The sequence below is a fragment of the Mugil cephalus genome, chromosome 2 (genome assembly GCF_022458985.1).
Source record: "Mugil cephalus isolate CIBA_MC_2020 chromosome 2, CIBA_Mcephalus_1.1, whole genome shotgun sequence".
NCBI classification, from domain to species: domain Eukaryota; kingdom Metazoa; phylum Chordata; class Actinopteri; order Mugiliformes; family Mugilidae; genus Mugil; species Mugil cephalus.
Genome location: NC_061771.1, coordinates 20,597,187 through 20,612,351, shown reverse-complemented (window position 1 = coordinate 20,612,351; position 15,165 = coordinate 20,597,187). Strand labels below are relative to the sequence as shown.

The 15,165-nt window shown below is 41.7% G+C and overlaps 2 protein-coding genes across 3 annotated transcripts; both read right to left on the bottom strand.

Moving 5' to 3' along the window:
• Positions 1–530: 530 nt before the first annotated feature.
• Positions 531–8,589, bottom strand: LOC125004704 (dnaJ homolog subfamily A member 3, mitochondrial-like). Of its 2 annotated transcripts, XM_047579544.1 has the most exons (12): positions 8,339–8,589; positions 6,521–6,660; positions 6,344–6,427; positions 6,061–6,264; positions 4,953–5,105; positions 4,703–4,850; positions 4,553–4,617; positions 4,342–4,470; positions 3,555–3,670; positions 2,811–2,905; positions 1,524–1,689; positions 531–1,393 (listed from the first exon to the last, which is right to left on the bottom strand). In XM_047579544.1, the coding sequence occupies exons 1-11, from the start codon at positions 8,580–8,582 to the stop codon at positions 1,532–1,534; spliced, it is 1,536 nt and encodes a 511-aa protein (XP_047435500.1). In that variant the 5' UTR covers positions 8,583–8,589; the 3' UTR covers positions 531–1,393; positions 1,524–1,531. The 2 variants fall into 2 exon arrangements, with proteins under 2 accessions (XP_047435500.1, XP_047435501.1); XM_047579545.1 differs by lacking the exon at positions 1,524–1,689.
• Positions 8,590–10,817: 2,228 nt separating this feature from the next.
• On the bottom strand, positions 10,818–14,946 carry LOC125004703 (protein NLRC3-like). The gene is made up of 5 exons (XM_047579543.1): positions 14,890–14,946; positions 14,521–14,749; positions 12,581–14,366; positions 11,808–11,981; positions 10,818–11,049 (listed from the first exon to the last, which is right to left on the bottom strand). Exons 2-5 carry the CDS (start codon positions 14,555–14,557, stop codon positions 10,818–10,820), a joined length of 2,229 nt encoding a protein of 742 aa, XP_047435499.1. The 5' UTR covers positions 14,558–14,749; positions 14,890–14,946.
• Positions 14,947–15,165: the final 219 nt, after the last annotated feature.

The following is a 15,165-nucleotide window of genomic DNA, read 5'->3' as shown; positions in this document are numbered from 1 at the left end:
CTATTTTTTAAGTGTTGCACAGGTTACAGATCCCAGTTATATTCATTCTGCTTCACTACCGAGGCCTTGATCTCCTGTGCCCCCCCTTTCAACGTATACAACCTGCATGTTACAGGGGAAATATATTACAGGGACACATTCAAAGCACAGCCACCGGCCTGTTCTGTATCTCTGACTTCATATTCTATCATAAGTTTCCCCCGGGGAGGCACCACGAGTCCTGTTTGTAAAGACTGACCACTTTGAGTGTGCTGGAAAACCCCCGAGCTGAAGCCAGCGTCCCCGATGACCTGCACAAAAAGCTTCTGTTCGGACGCCGTGCGCGGTGATGAAGTGGGTGGTTGAACACATCAAACAGTCTGAACCCGTGTGTGTATGTGTGTGTGTGTGTGTGTGTGTGTGTGTGGTGAAGCTGAATTTGACCGGCGTTTGTGCAAGGACCGACTTATGAGGACCGTCTCAACGTCTCCATCTATTGGTGTATTTCAGGATTACGCTAATTTTCAAAAATGATTCAAAGGAAAAAGAGGAACTTTCAACACTTTATTTAAATTAGTTTTTGCACAGTTTTGTTGCCACACACAACTTTGATAGTAACAAATATTTTTGATCAGGGTCCCAGTGCTCTTCATTACAATTGAAATCAGCGGAAAAGGATTTTTAATGTCTTATTTATACTGTTGAGTAGAATATGTAATATGGGACCATATATAAACAAAACAGAGCCAACGCACATAAATAACGTGTTAATAACCTAGATTACAAAAAGAGAAATAAACTGTAGAAAAACATGTAGTGGGGTTTATGAACGGCTGATTTAAGTTAAATTCTATTTTATTGTGAATAAATTATCTACATTTGTTGAACAGATTCTACTTGAACCCGTTTCTGAGTCGTTGCACAAATGTTGCCACAAAAGTAAAGTTTTAAAGTCACCAGTAAAGTCATAAAAACCCACTCCAATTAGTTCACAGCCACCCATTTATTTATAAATTCCCTCCTTTAATCTCTCTTCTATTTCTTTATGTATGATTTAAAAGGCTCCTCTCAGGTGGTTGTAGTTTAACCGCCTGTGTCTGGTTGAGCAGCTTCGTACACGGCGAGCAGGGAGGAGGCGTTCCAGCAATGCACAGAGCATCAGTCACCACCTCTTTTCTTTCCATGCAGACGTTGAGCTCTTCGCCTGTCTGAGGTGATGGGTCAGTGGCTGCGTGGATGGAGCTGGAGTGTACTCAACCTGTTTGCCAACCGCGAGCGAGAACAACGTGTTCACGGTGTCAACACAAATCCCATTCTGCCATTCACCTCGTCTTCTTCTTCTTGTTTGCCCAGGAGGTGAAGCCACCATGAAGGCCCAGTCAATGTACTTACTTTTTTCCTTGTTTCTTTTTACCTGCAGAAGTAAAACTGATTAAAAGAAAATACAACCACCCGGCAGATTATGACTATATTTCTAGTGATTATTAATATTTCCCATCAGTATGTGTCTATCATGGAAGCAGCGAGGTGTTTAAAGCTCTGACCTGGACTGTCAGCTAAACATTTTCTTTAGTTTGGAGAAGAATCCTCCCTCCTCATCCTCCTTCTGCTGCTGCTGCTGCTGCTGCTGCTGCTGTTTGTCTTTTTCCTCCTCAGAGCTGCTCGACTTTGCACCAGAGCTTGAAGAGCTGCTGCTGCTGCTGCCCCCTCCTGGACAGAAACATGCACTTCGTCAGGTGACTGAGGAGGGATTGGCTATCTGTGTCTAAGGCCCAATTCCAACCCCACCCCTCACGGACTCACTGATTTAGAGGTGCATTAACGTGGGACAGTGAATGAGCCCTTGGTAGTATTACTGTAGATCAGCAGGGAATTACCCACAGTTCATAGCGTTGTCAAGTCAAATACGCGGGATGCTGTCGGAAAACCCAAAATCTAATATGCACTTACAGCTCAATACAGGCTAATGTCCATTTTTTTTTCTTTTCTTTTTTGCTTTTGTGGCTGATTCAACACAGCTGCAACTTCACATTGAAAACATTAATTATTTTGAATTACCTTTTGTCCATCCTGCAAAGGAGGTGCTTAGTGCTTGGATAAAGACTGATCAGGGAGTTTATTCCCAACGTTGGGAGGCTGGAGCATTTTTTTTTCCAGATCAGTCTTGGGTATGACCGAGATTATATGTTTTTTTTAGAGGACAAATATGTCCCATTGACTTCCATTATAACTACATTTTTTGTAAACTTCTCAGCCACGACACAATAAAACTATTTATTCTGCAATAATAGGGTTTCATGTATGAGGACAATTTGTCATTTTTAGTGTTCAAAATTAGTTTTATGGAATTTTTTTTTCTTTATAAAAATAACAGTGACTTCAAGTAATCAAGCATTTAAAGGGTTACAATTCCTCAAAATGATTGAGGTTTTTGTAGTTTTGTAAAGCGTTGAAGTGGTTTAAGAGATTTATGCACAGAAAAATCAGAAAATAATATTCATAGGTTAAGTTTTTATAGCAGTTTTTGGACGTGGCCGTTTTTGTCCGCTGAGGTTACGAGAGGGTGTTAAGTTAAACAGATCCAAAAGGCCTTGAATAAAGGCAACTGGCAACTTGTAGAATTGTATTCAACGTCTTTTGGATTATCATGACCTGGATGACTGAGAACCTTCACAGACATAAGTTAAACAGATGCCTGAAGGTGAAGTCAGTGAGGGTTCAGGGCTTTGAGTCTTGAATGGGTGGATTGGAATTGGGCCCGTGTGTCTGCTTTTGTGTGTGTGATGAAGATGTTGATGATGATGATGTCTGGATTGAACTCTGGCCCTGACCTGTGGACGGACTGACACCGTTGACTGTCCCCTGAACGTCTGTCTCTTCCTCTGCGTAGCTCAGCAACAGAGAGCGCTGCCTCCGGGTCAACTTCCTGCGAGAGAAAAGACGGTGACACAGACAGTTTCTGTAATTAGGACTAAATAATACAGTAATAAATGAAACAGGTAGTATAGATCTGTAACCCTGCAGCAGATAAAAGACAATTCAGTTAAGTTAAATAAAGAAATAAGAAAAATGATCTCTATTATCATATTTGTGTTTTTTACTGGTAGATATGCTATCCCACCCTGGTGAGTCTGCTTTACCATGTAAATGGTGGGAGAAAAGAAGTATCGGCTCAGAAAAATCAGCAGCACGTATCGGCCATCTTTCAATGCTGATCGGTATCAGCACAAACAAATCCATATCGGTCGATCTCTACTATCTATTACCACGGATGCATGGGAAGGTAACCAGGTACGCTGCTCCTCTCCCGTCTGAGTCCATCTTGTCAAGTCTAAACTATCAAATCCACAAGTTGGAAGTTTGAACACTTGATAATGATAAACGCTCCATGTGTTACCTGTGTGCATTTAGCTGAAGACACCACTCACGATGGCTTCACCACTTCACATTTGTGACCTCTCTTCTTAAATCTAACTTATTTAAAATCATTTATTATCGTTGCGCACTGATGTCTCAAGTTGTGGCCCTCGTGTTGCTGTTAATAAGACATCTCTAACGTTTTCTGTGACTCTTACTTGGGAACTCTGATCTTGACGTGGATGTAATGATCTCCGTAGCTGTAGCTGTTCATCCTCCGAATGCCTTTCCCCTGCAGCCGGATCACCTGATCGGCCTGACAGCTGGATGGAATCTGAAAACACACGGGACACATGTTTGGAACGGACAAAAGAGATTTCCTCTACTGCTGGAAGCACAGCTGTAAAAAGAAGATGTTAGCACTTAAATGGCAAATCACCACACTCTCCATCAATGAATCAGTGGAAACGACTTCTTGTAGATGTTTTATTACTGGAACTTTCCAATGCAACACTAAATGGGGCTAAATGTCCGACAATAGTCTGTTGGAATGATATCTTTTATTATATCTTTTTTGACCTTTTAATTTCCAATTTGTACACTTCATGGTTTAGATTATAGATGAGATAGAAGAGGCCCATATATGTATTTATATTTACTTGTATGCATGCCTTTGAGTGACACATGCTTGTAAGCAAAAACTACAGGTGTCATTTCGTTTATTTATTTTTCTCTCTTAATCTATTTAATTTTTAATTATTATTTCAAGGGATTGGAGGGAGGCAACGAGTGGGTTTGGTGTTCAGGATGGGGGCGGATCCGATGGGATATGCATATGTACATTTATTTATTTAATCAAAACTGAATATAATGCATATGCGTGTAATAAAGAAAATTAAAATAAAATTAGTACAAAAAAAACTGCATGATGAAATGTATTAATAGATGGAGAAGGAACCCACACATAAATATATATCATGTTATCAGGGACTGGTTTTTACTCACCACTAAACTAATTGTCTCGTAAAGGCCTTGTGTTGTGGCCGTACCTCCCAGGATGGCCTGAGCTATGGAGATCAGCACGTCTGAGTGGATGTCTACTCCATTACGTCTGAACACCGGGCTCCTCTGGACCTGTACGTTTTTAAAAGTAACACATCAAAACACCACACTGCACAGCTACAAGTTAATAACTCCTTCAAAACATCAAACTCACCCTGAATGTTATGAGGATTTCTGTTTTCCCCACTGACATTCGTACTGTCTGACCATTCTCCACTCCTGGAAGACAACATCAAGAAACACACGCGTCGTGATTTAACTTCAGAACGACCGGCTAATCATTGATTTAAGGTTGAAAACCCACCAGCAGGTACGGGCACAGTGACCGTCTGTCTCTTCTTAGTCTGACCCGAGCCTCTGCACAGGGTGCAGGGTGTGTTTATGATCGCTCCTTTGCCCCCGCAGCGTCGACACGCGCTGCGCATCATGAAAGGACCCGTGTTGATCGACTCCTGCAGAGGGCGACACAGACGGTAAAGTAAGGAACAGCGGCACAGAGGAAGGAAGAGGGTGCGGTTTTTGCGTTTGCTCTGAGAGTTTCTGTAAAACCTCACCATGCCTGTGCCGTTGCAGTAGTGACAGTGGATCACCCTGGAGCCCGGCTCGTTGCCCTTTCCGTCGCACCTCTGACAGTTGTCGTCAAGGCTGACGGTCAGCTCCTTATTCGCTCCCTTCGCTGCCTCTGAAAATGTCAGCTCCATCACGAACTGTGAAAAAGACAGTTGGAACATCTTTACCATGGATATACATGTACACCTCTCAGGCATAACATTATGACCACCTTCCTAATAACGTGTGAAAACAGCTGTGACTCATGAGAGAACGTGCCAGTGCATCCCACAGATACTTGATCAGTTTGGGATCCAGTGAATTTGAAGGCCAGGCCAACACCTTGTGCTGTTTTTCATATCGCAATAAAAAACTGGTGATCACTAAAACACTTTTTAATTAACGTATCGATATAAAAGTTTATCGTAAAATTGCAATGGAAACACTTTTTCCTCCTGTCACTGGAGATGACACTGAGGGTCGTGTGACCAGTTCATTTGAAGTCCATCTTCCTTTAAAGTGAAGTCTGGCTTAAGGAGAATTTAAGATAATTATGGGATATCGTGAGTGACGAGACTTTACGAGAGTTACAGCTCGTTTGCAAAACACCTTTCAGTGGAAACACGTACAAAGGGCAATTGTACTTTATTGCTTTTATTTCGGAAACGCAGCTACTGTCACTGCACTACACTACAAAAGGTATTCTCTTTAATTTGTTAAGGAGAAAATATAATTTGCAGCATTTATATATCTAAATATGTGTTTTTTAAACATGCATTCATTACATAGTTTGTGTTTTGAAGTTAAATCCTACTTCAGATTTCTGATAAATAATTAAAGGAATCTTTTTCAGTCATAATCTGTCTGCAAGATCATTCTGTTAAAAAAAAAAAAAAAGCCACCAATGAGTGTCATTGCTATGGGGTGGGTGCTACATGTCTAAGTTACATCCATGCGAATGATCGGTCCAAAGGTTTCCCAGCAGAACATTGAATTGTCATGTCAGTGATCATAATGTTATGGCTGATTTGTGTATTAATTCATAACTGCTTCTTCGCTGAAATAAAAATGCCTAAATGTGTAGATTCTATGTTGTTCTCTGTCATTTCTTACCTCTGGCCTTTGGTTAAACATGTTGTGGAAGTCTCCAAAGCCTCCTGAGAACTCTCCAAAGATCTTCCTGAAGAGTTCCTCAGGGTCTACACTGGCGCTGCCAGCCCTGTAGTACTGCTGCTGGCCAGCCCCGGCGCGGTTCGGGTCGAAGCCAGCGGCTCCATACGTGTCATACTGCTTCCTCTTCACCTCGTCACTCAGCACCTGCTCACCAAACCGGCAGCACAGAAATGATGAGTTTATACTTTTCAATAACAGCAAGTGGCTTCTGTGTGGTTTGTACCTCATAGGCTTCAGCCAGCTTGGCAAACTTCTCTTTGGCGTCTGGATCATCTGGGTTGGTGTCCGGGTGATACTTCTTTGCCATCTGGAGGTGGAGTTAAGATGAGGAAATATAAAACTCCAACTTAAATTACAAACACGCTTAATAAGTGACTTCTAAGTAGAACCTATTACAGACCTGGTAGTAGGCCTTCTTGATGTCCTTCTGTGAAGCGGTGCGGGAGACGCCCAGCACATCATAGAAGTCCTGCTTGTTGTTCTGTCTGCAGCTGGAGTGGAAAGAGTGGCTTGTGATGCCATGATGAGGACATTTCACCCCTGTAGACACACACAAAAAAAAAGTCAGTTAAACACAATGACACAAGAATACATCAGGAGCTAAAAGGTATTAGATTTACCCATATACTGAAATGTGCAACCATAAAATAAAATGATGGCTAAGTTTATAAATGTAGTCCTGTAAACAAACCACATGCAGACATTAACCAGCGTCAGTACAAAGAGAAAGCTTCACCCTGTGTGTATCCAGTACGACACACTGGACTGTATTTATTGTGTTGTTTGTTCAATGGTAAAACATAATGTCATCTTGGTGCACTTTGGGGCAGCACAGTGGTGTGGTGGTTAGCACTGATGCCTTAGAGCATGAAAGTGGGTTCTTTCCGCCTACTACTGGGGGTTTCCTCCCACTGTCCAAAGACATGCTCATTAGGTTCATCAGTGATTCTAAATTGGCTGTAGGTGTGAGTGTGAATGGTTTTCTGCCTCTATGTGTTAGTCCTGTGATGGACCTGATCAGGGTGTACCCGCCTCTCGCCCAATGACAACTGGGATAAAACCCTGTGACCCTCCAGAGGACGAGCAGTTACAGAAAATGAATGAATGGTTCAGGTTGGGTTCCTGAATACCAATCAATCATGGTTTCAGTGCACATCAGTGCTATTATAGTGTTGATGTGCATCTCTTTGGTCGCAGTGTACCATCTCCTAATCCCTACTTCCAGCAGTGGCCAACACAAAGCAGAAGTGCAGTCCCTACAGGCCCTAGAGTGGATTCATTCAGGTTCCTAGGGACTACCACCAGACACGACAGGGACGACAGGGACAACAGGGACAGACTGCAGCGAACAATCAGGTCTGCAGCGAAGATTATTGGCAGTGACCTTCCCTCTATCCAGGACGTATAGCGGCTCAGGGTCAGGAAGTGGGCTGGTTAAATCTCCACAGACCCCTCATACCCCGGACACAATCTGTTTAGACTCCTCCCCTCAGGCTGGGGTTACAGAGCACCGTGTGCCAGAACCACCCGCAATCACATAGACAGTATCTTCCCCCGGCCTGTCACAAATATGCATTCATTCTCACACTTGTCACACTAATGTGAGACCACTCACATGATCAAAAAATGTATTTCCTCAAGTCCAATTTATTCTTGCGCTTATTTAAGTTCTGTGTTCTGTGTGTACAAGTGAGCAAAGTGACCGGAGCTAAATTGTGTAAAAAATGTGCACAAATACTTGACCGATAAAGCTGATTCAGATTCAGATTATTTAGATTAGATTATATAGAACATGTGGTAGGATAGGAGCTCTGCAGGAGGAATGATCAGCTAATAAAGCTGCAGAAACTGTCTGTGCCATCCTGTCAACATGGACCAGAATCTCGGAGAAAAGTGTATCTATATCCGATGAAGCACTTTTTATTTAATGCTAATTATCAAACGATGCTAACACACCGGTCGTGACAAGGTCAGAGTGGGTGCACTGTGTAATGTATTCAGACTGTGACACACTACAGAGCAGTTGCATCACTCTTACACAAAGGCTAAGCAACAGTGCTAGCGTCTGGTAAGCTTAAGCTTAAGCTTACGCTGTCATACCATAAATCTTGCAGAGCTGCGCATGCAAACGAACTACTTGGGGTTAAACGCAACAGAATATGAGCTGATGTAAGAAACTCTGGGGATGTTTTGCTAACTGTTGGCTAACTTTACTCGCCTGTCAGTCCTCTCAATGTCACGCCTGTCCAGGAGCTCAGGCTGACCGCTATCCCACCCCGGTGAGTCTGAGAGGCAGCCCCTTGACCACAGCCTCCATGTCGGGCGGAGACGACAAGAAAACGGCCGCTACGAAGTCCAGAAGTGGCCGATGCTGTTAAACAGCGTGTGGTGAGCCGGCCAGCGGAGGACGCCATTTTCTGCGTCACTGCCGACGTCACGGCGGTTGGTGGTGATTTGCGCATGTGCGGAAGTGAAGCGGAAATTGATACGGATAAATAATTAAAGAAATTAATACTAGATAGACAAATAACAATCATAAGAACCATATGTAAAAAGAATGGTAAAATAAGTTTAAAATAAAACAAAAACAATGTAATTAAAGTCTTGTAAAATAAGCATATATATATAACAAAAAAAAGTAAAAGTAAAGTAGCATTATGAATAAATATACAAGAAATAGAGACGGAATATACATTATATACAAAGGGATGATAGTAAGGTGGAATAATTAAACCCCCCTACCCCACAACACAAAAATGGTTTGGCCACTGATCAAAATTTGATGTTGATCATTTGATTTGAAGTTCAGTACGCTCAAAATGTCCAACACAAGTCTGGTGCTCATAAAAGAAAGGAAAAGAGGAAAAGAGAAAAAGAAAAGAAAAGGGCTTAGAGATTTTCTAAATATTAGAGACTAAATATTAAAAAAAAAAGGTGGTGACGGTGAAGCTGGAATGAGTCAAGTCAGCGTAGAGCAAGGTAAGAAACAGCGCAGCCAAACATTGAAGATATCTGATGAAACTAATGACAGAGATATAGATGTGATGACTGGACCTCAGTAGAGGTTCTGCTCTGTGGAAAGACCACATGGTTACTAAATGTAATGGTGGTTCTGTGATTTACAGGCTTCAGACTGATCACAGAGCTGTGACAAAGATGAAGCTGATCAGTTGTTTAGTTTTGAGAGAACAAAGAGTCTGAGATCAGATCTGATGAATGAGGACCACTGTCTCTATTCATCTAGTAAGGCTGATTTATTTCCTGAAAACATCAACACAACAAACTTCAGGATGATCTGATTGGTTGACTGTTGTCTCTGTCCAGTCTGTCTCCATTCTCCTCTGACAGCATCTCTGAAGAAAACAGCAGCAGGTTTCCAAGAAACACTTCAGATTCTGTGTTTAGTACAAAACTACTGAAAATAGTATGAACTGACTCCAACCCTCCAATCGACAGTCTGGACTATTCACAAGATCAAGAAGCTGTTTCACATCTGAATTCTTCAAGTTGTTTTCAGTCAGGTCCAGATGTTTCAGATGGGAGGGGTTGGACTTTAGAGTTGAGACCAGATAATCACAGCTGATCTTTGACAAACTGCAGAACCTCAATCTGAATAAAGAATAAAAGATGTTAATAAAATCATTGATAATCAATCAGATGTGTTCAGGTTTTAATGTTCAGATCAACATTACTACGTCCTAATCAATGTCAACACACATCAATAACAGTCAAGTATCTCATTACAGGATCAATATCAAATCACACATGTTGAAAACAAACTGTTCATTAGTCCATTGATTCCATGACCTTCTTCTACCCGTATCTGGTATCTCAGTAGGTTGGTGTCGTTAAAATGTTAAAGGAGAAGTTGATATTTTCAAGTCTGTCTTCAAACAACAGTCACGTCAGATGAACATTACAGAGTTCTTAGAATTCCTACTGTCCACACTGACTGAAGTGGTCAACTACACTGGAAGAAATGACTTGATGAGTTTTTCCACAGACAGTATGAACAGGAGGAATGATTCCTGAATACAATAACTCTATAAATGTACATGTGAATACTAGACTTGTCCTGATTTGAGATCAGACCAACCACCGATGACTAAGGAGACACGTGCTGATATTAACAACATGATGCTCCTTCATTTAAACCAACTGTTGCTGGTCCATTTTCTGTCTGTCAATCCTGACAAGAGAATTGTTTTAATTTAATAAAAACATTCAGTGAACTGACCCCAGAGTCTCCAGTCTACAGTTTGGACTCTTCAGAAAACTACACAGATGTTTCACTCCTGAATCCTGTACGTAGTAGTTGATATTCAGGTCCAGATGTTTCAGATGGGAGGGGTTGGACTTTAGAGTTGAGACCAGATAATCACAGCTGATCTTTGACAACCTGCAGGAGCTCAATCTGAATAAAGAATAAAATATGTTAATAAAATCATTGATAATCAGTCAGATGCGTTCAGGTTTTAATGTTCAGATCAACATTATCCTACTCAATGAGCTGTTCTCTAAAATGAGTAGAGTGACTGTCTTTGTGTTATTGTGGATCATCATCATGTCAGCTACTACACTTTCAACCTACACTAATTTTTGAGATGACAGACTAAATTTAGGACAACAAAAGAAAAAAAAATGAGCAGGAGGAAATTTACATTTTCATGGATGGAAACTTTGTATGGACATAAAGTTCAGTTTGTAATGACACAAATGAGATGCACAATATTAACAGACATCCAGTGAACTGACCCCAGAGTCTCCAGTCTACAGTCTGGACTCCCCAGAAAACCACACAGATGTTTCACTCCTGAATCCTTTAGGTTGTTTCCATTCAGGTCCAGATGTTTCAGATGGGAGGGATTGGACTTCAGAGCTGAGTCCAGAGAATCACAACTGACCTCTGACAAACTACAGCTCCTCAATCTGAATAAAAATAAAAGACATTAATAAAATCATTGATAATCAATCAGATGTGTTCAGGTTTTAATGTTCAGATCAATATTACTACGTCCTAATCAATGAGCTGTTCTCTAAAATGAGTAGAGTGACTTTGTCCTTGTGTTATTGTGGATCATCATCATGCCAGGCTTCTACACACATCATCCAAACATCAACACAACATTCAGACAACTATTCATGTCAACACACATCAATAACAGTCAAGTCTCTCATTACAGGATCAATATCAAGTCACACATGTTGAAAACAAACTGTTCATTAGTTCATTGATTCCATGACCTTCTTCTTCCTGTATCTGGTATCTCAGCAGGTTGGTGTCGTTAAAATGTTAAAGGAGAACTTGATATTTTCAAGTCTGTCTTCAAACAACAGTTATACGTCAGATGAACATTAAAGAGTTCTTAGAATTCCTACTGTCTACACTGACTGTGAAGTGGTCTCTTCCCAACAACTACACTGGAAGAAATGACTTGATGAGTTTCTCCACAGACAGTATGAACAGGAGGAATGATTCATAACTCCACTAACTCTTTAAATGTACATGTGAACACTAGACTGATCCTGATTTGAGATCAGACCGACCACCGATGACTAAGGAGACACGTACTGATATTAACAACATGATGCTCCTTCATTTAAACCAACTGTTGCTGGTCCATTTTCTATCTGTCACTCCTGACCAGAGAACTGTTCAATCTGATAAAAACATTCAGTGAAATTACCTCAGAGTCTCCAGTCTACAGTTTGGACTCTTCAGTCCAACACACAGCTGCTTCACTCCTGAATCCCGCAGGACGTTAACACTCAGGTCCAACTCTGTCAGATGGGACGGGTTGGACTTCAGAGCTGAGGCCACAACTTCATAGTGACTCTCTGAGAGTCCACAGCGAGAAAATCTGCCATGACACATAAATATAAAATATGTTAACATGAATGAAGGCACTTTATTATTTACGTCATGCATTTGATAATAAAGAGTTGGACTCGCTATTTTTGACATTTTGTTTTTCACATCAGTAATTCAGCTTCTTATCTGACATGACACAATAATTCTCATGAGTTTCTCATAAACCTGCAGAGTTTTAAACTTTGAGTTGTATTAATCTGTAAATGAATGGAGATAAATGGAGTTACATTTAGGCTTCTTCTACACAGTCCGTCACTGTGATCTGATCTAATGTCTGACTCCACAAAGTCATCATGGTTGAAATGATTAAACTGTGGAAAACAACCCTTTACAGCACATTTGGAACAGATTAAAATGGGCAATTAATGTCTGATTATTGATATTATTCAACAGACAATGCTAATATACTGTATATATAAATAAAAGAAAATAAAGAAAAATATTAAAATAAATCTTTAACAAAACACAACTGTCATGTAATATTTGCAGTAAACAAGTTAAACACTGTTTGATAGGGTGATAGTGTGAACATTAAAATAACTAAACTAATCTAAACTGATTAATAATGTCCATCACATCTGGACTCACCGAGCCTTTCTGCAGTTCCTCACAGCTGGAATCAGTCTCCATCGTCCCTCCTCTGATGTGTTGAACTTCTCTAGGTCCAACTCATCAAGAACCTCTTCTGACATCTGCAGCATGTAGGCCAGAGCTGAGCAGTGGATCTCAGAGAGATTCTTCTCTGATCTGTTCTTTGACTTCAGGAATTCTTGGATCTCCTGATGAACTGAGAGGTCATTCATCTCCACCAGACAGTGGAAGATGTTGATGCTTCTGTCAGGAGAAATGTTGAACATAGTCATCTTCTTCAGATTGTTGATGGCTCTCTGGATGATTTCTGAACTGGTCTCCGTCTGACCCAGCAGACCTCTTAACAGTCTCTGGTTGGACTTCAGACAGACGCCATGAAGGAAGCGAACCAACAGGTCCAGGTGACCATTTTTACTCTGCAAGGATTTCTCCATGACTCTGTTCAGGAAGACATCCAGAGTTGAGGCATTGTTGTTTTGTCCCAGGAAGTCCTCCAGCTCCTCTGTCTTCCTGTTGGTGTAACAGTGGATCATGTAGGCTGCAGCCAGAAACTCCTGAACACTCAGATGGACAAAGCAGAACACCTTGTCCTGGTACAGTCCTCTCTCCTCCTTAAAGATCTGTGTCAACACTCCTGAGTACACTGAGGCCACTCTGAAATCGATGCCACACTCGGTCAGGTCTGATTCATAGAAGATCAGGTTTCCTTTTAGCAGCTGATCAAAAGCCAGTTTTCCCAGAGCCTCAATCATCTCCCTGGTCTCTGGACTCCAGTGTGGATCTGTCTCAGATCCTCCATCATACTTGACCTTCTTTACTTTGGTCTGAACCACCAGGAAGTGGATGTACATCTCAGTCAGGGTCTTGGGCAGCTCTCCTCTCTCTCTGGTTTTCAAAACATCCTCCAGAACTGTAGCAGAGATCCAGCAGAAGACTGGGATGTGACACATGATGTGGAGGCTTCGTGATGTCTTGATGTGGGAGATGATGCTGTTGGCCTGTTCCTCATCTCTGAACCTCTTCCTGAAGTACTCCTCCTTCTGGGGGTCAGTGAACCCTCTGACCTCCGTCACCATGTCAACACACTCAGGAGGGATCTGATTGGCTGCTGCAGGTCGTGTGGTTATCCAGAGGTGAGCAGAGGGAAGCAGTTTCCCCCTGATGAGGTTTGTCAGCAGCACATCCACTGAGGTGGACTCTGTAACATCAGTCAGGACCTCAGTTTTTTGGAAGTCCAGAGGAAGTTGACACTCATCCAGACCGTCAAAGATGAACACAACCTGGAACTCTTCAAAGCTGCAGATTCTTGCTTCTTTGGTTTCAGTGAAGAAGTGATGAACAAGTTCCACCAAGCTGAACTTTCTCTCTTTCAACACATTCAGCTCTCTGAAAGTCAATGGAAATGTAAACTGGATGTCCTGGTTGGCTTTGTCTTCGGCCCAGTCCAGAGTGAACTTCTGTGTTAAGACCGTTTTCCCAATGCCAGCCACCCCCTTTGTCATCACTCTTCTAATTGGTTTACGTCTTCCAGGTGAGGCTTTAAAGATTTCTTCTGGTCTGATGGTTGTTTCTGCTCTGTCTAGTTTCCTGGAATCTGTTTCAATCTGTCTGACCTCATGTTCATCATTGACCACTGCAGTCTCTCCCTCTGTGATGTAGAGCTCTGTGTAGATCTCATTCAGAAGAGTTGAGTTTCCTGCTTTAGCAATTCCCTCAAACACACACTGGAACTTCTCCTTCAGACTAGATTTAAGTTCACGTTGACAAGGTACAGCTTCATGTCCTGAATGAACAAACAAAAAAGATCAGTGAATACGTTTCCAGCATTTAATTCCCTGAAAGAATGAGTGATTATACTGTATCTTGGTTCATGTCTCGAGACATCAGTAAATGTTTAATTCACTCATCAGGTTCAATGTTCACAGAAATCCTCTTACTTCTCTGCAGATGATCAGCCAGCTCCTCCTGCTTCATTCTCCTCAGGAAGTGCAGTGTGATCTTCACAAATGCGTCTTTGCTGCTCCTCCACTGCTCTTCATCCTCACCCTTCAACACCTCCTCATCCTCCCTCTGACTCTCTAAGCATTCTGGGTAATCTGGACTCAGATCCCTCTGAATCTTCTTCAGCTCCTTCTTCACAAAAGTGACAATGTTGTCCTCCAGCAGCTGGAACAGAAAACTATCTGAATGACAACCAGACTGAAATCATGGAGATCAACATTAGATCCATGTTGGACAGACTGATAGTCCACTGGTCTACAAAGAGCAGCATTTAGATGATGGAAGGTAGTTGTTCATGTACAGACCTTAAATATGGAGTCCAGCTGTGTTTGATGCCGATGAACAGAGTGACCACTGAGAACATTTAATGAAAGTGTTTTCTGTAGTGAATGTTCTGATCAGAATAATCTCTACTGAAACATTCATAAAGAGGTGTTTCACCCCCCCCCCCCCCCCCCCCCCCCCCCCCGCCAACAAAAAGACATCTTCCTGAACTGTTTTCCTCTGAGTCCTAAACCTGACCATGATGTTAATTTTAAATTAATTTATAACTTACTTCTTCCTGATGGATTGAGAGAAAT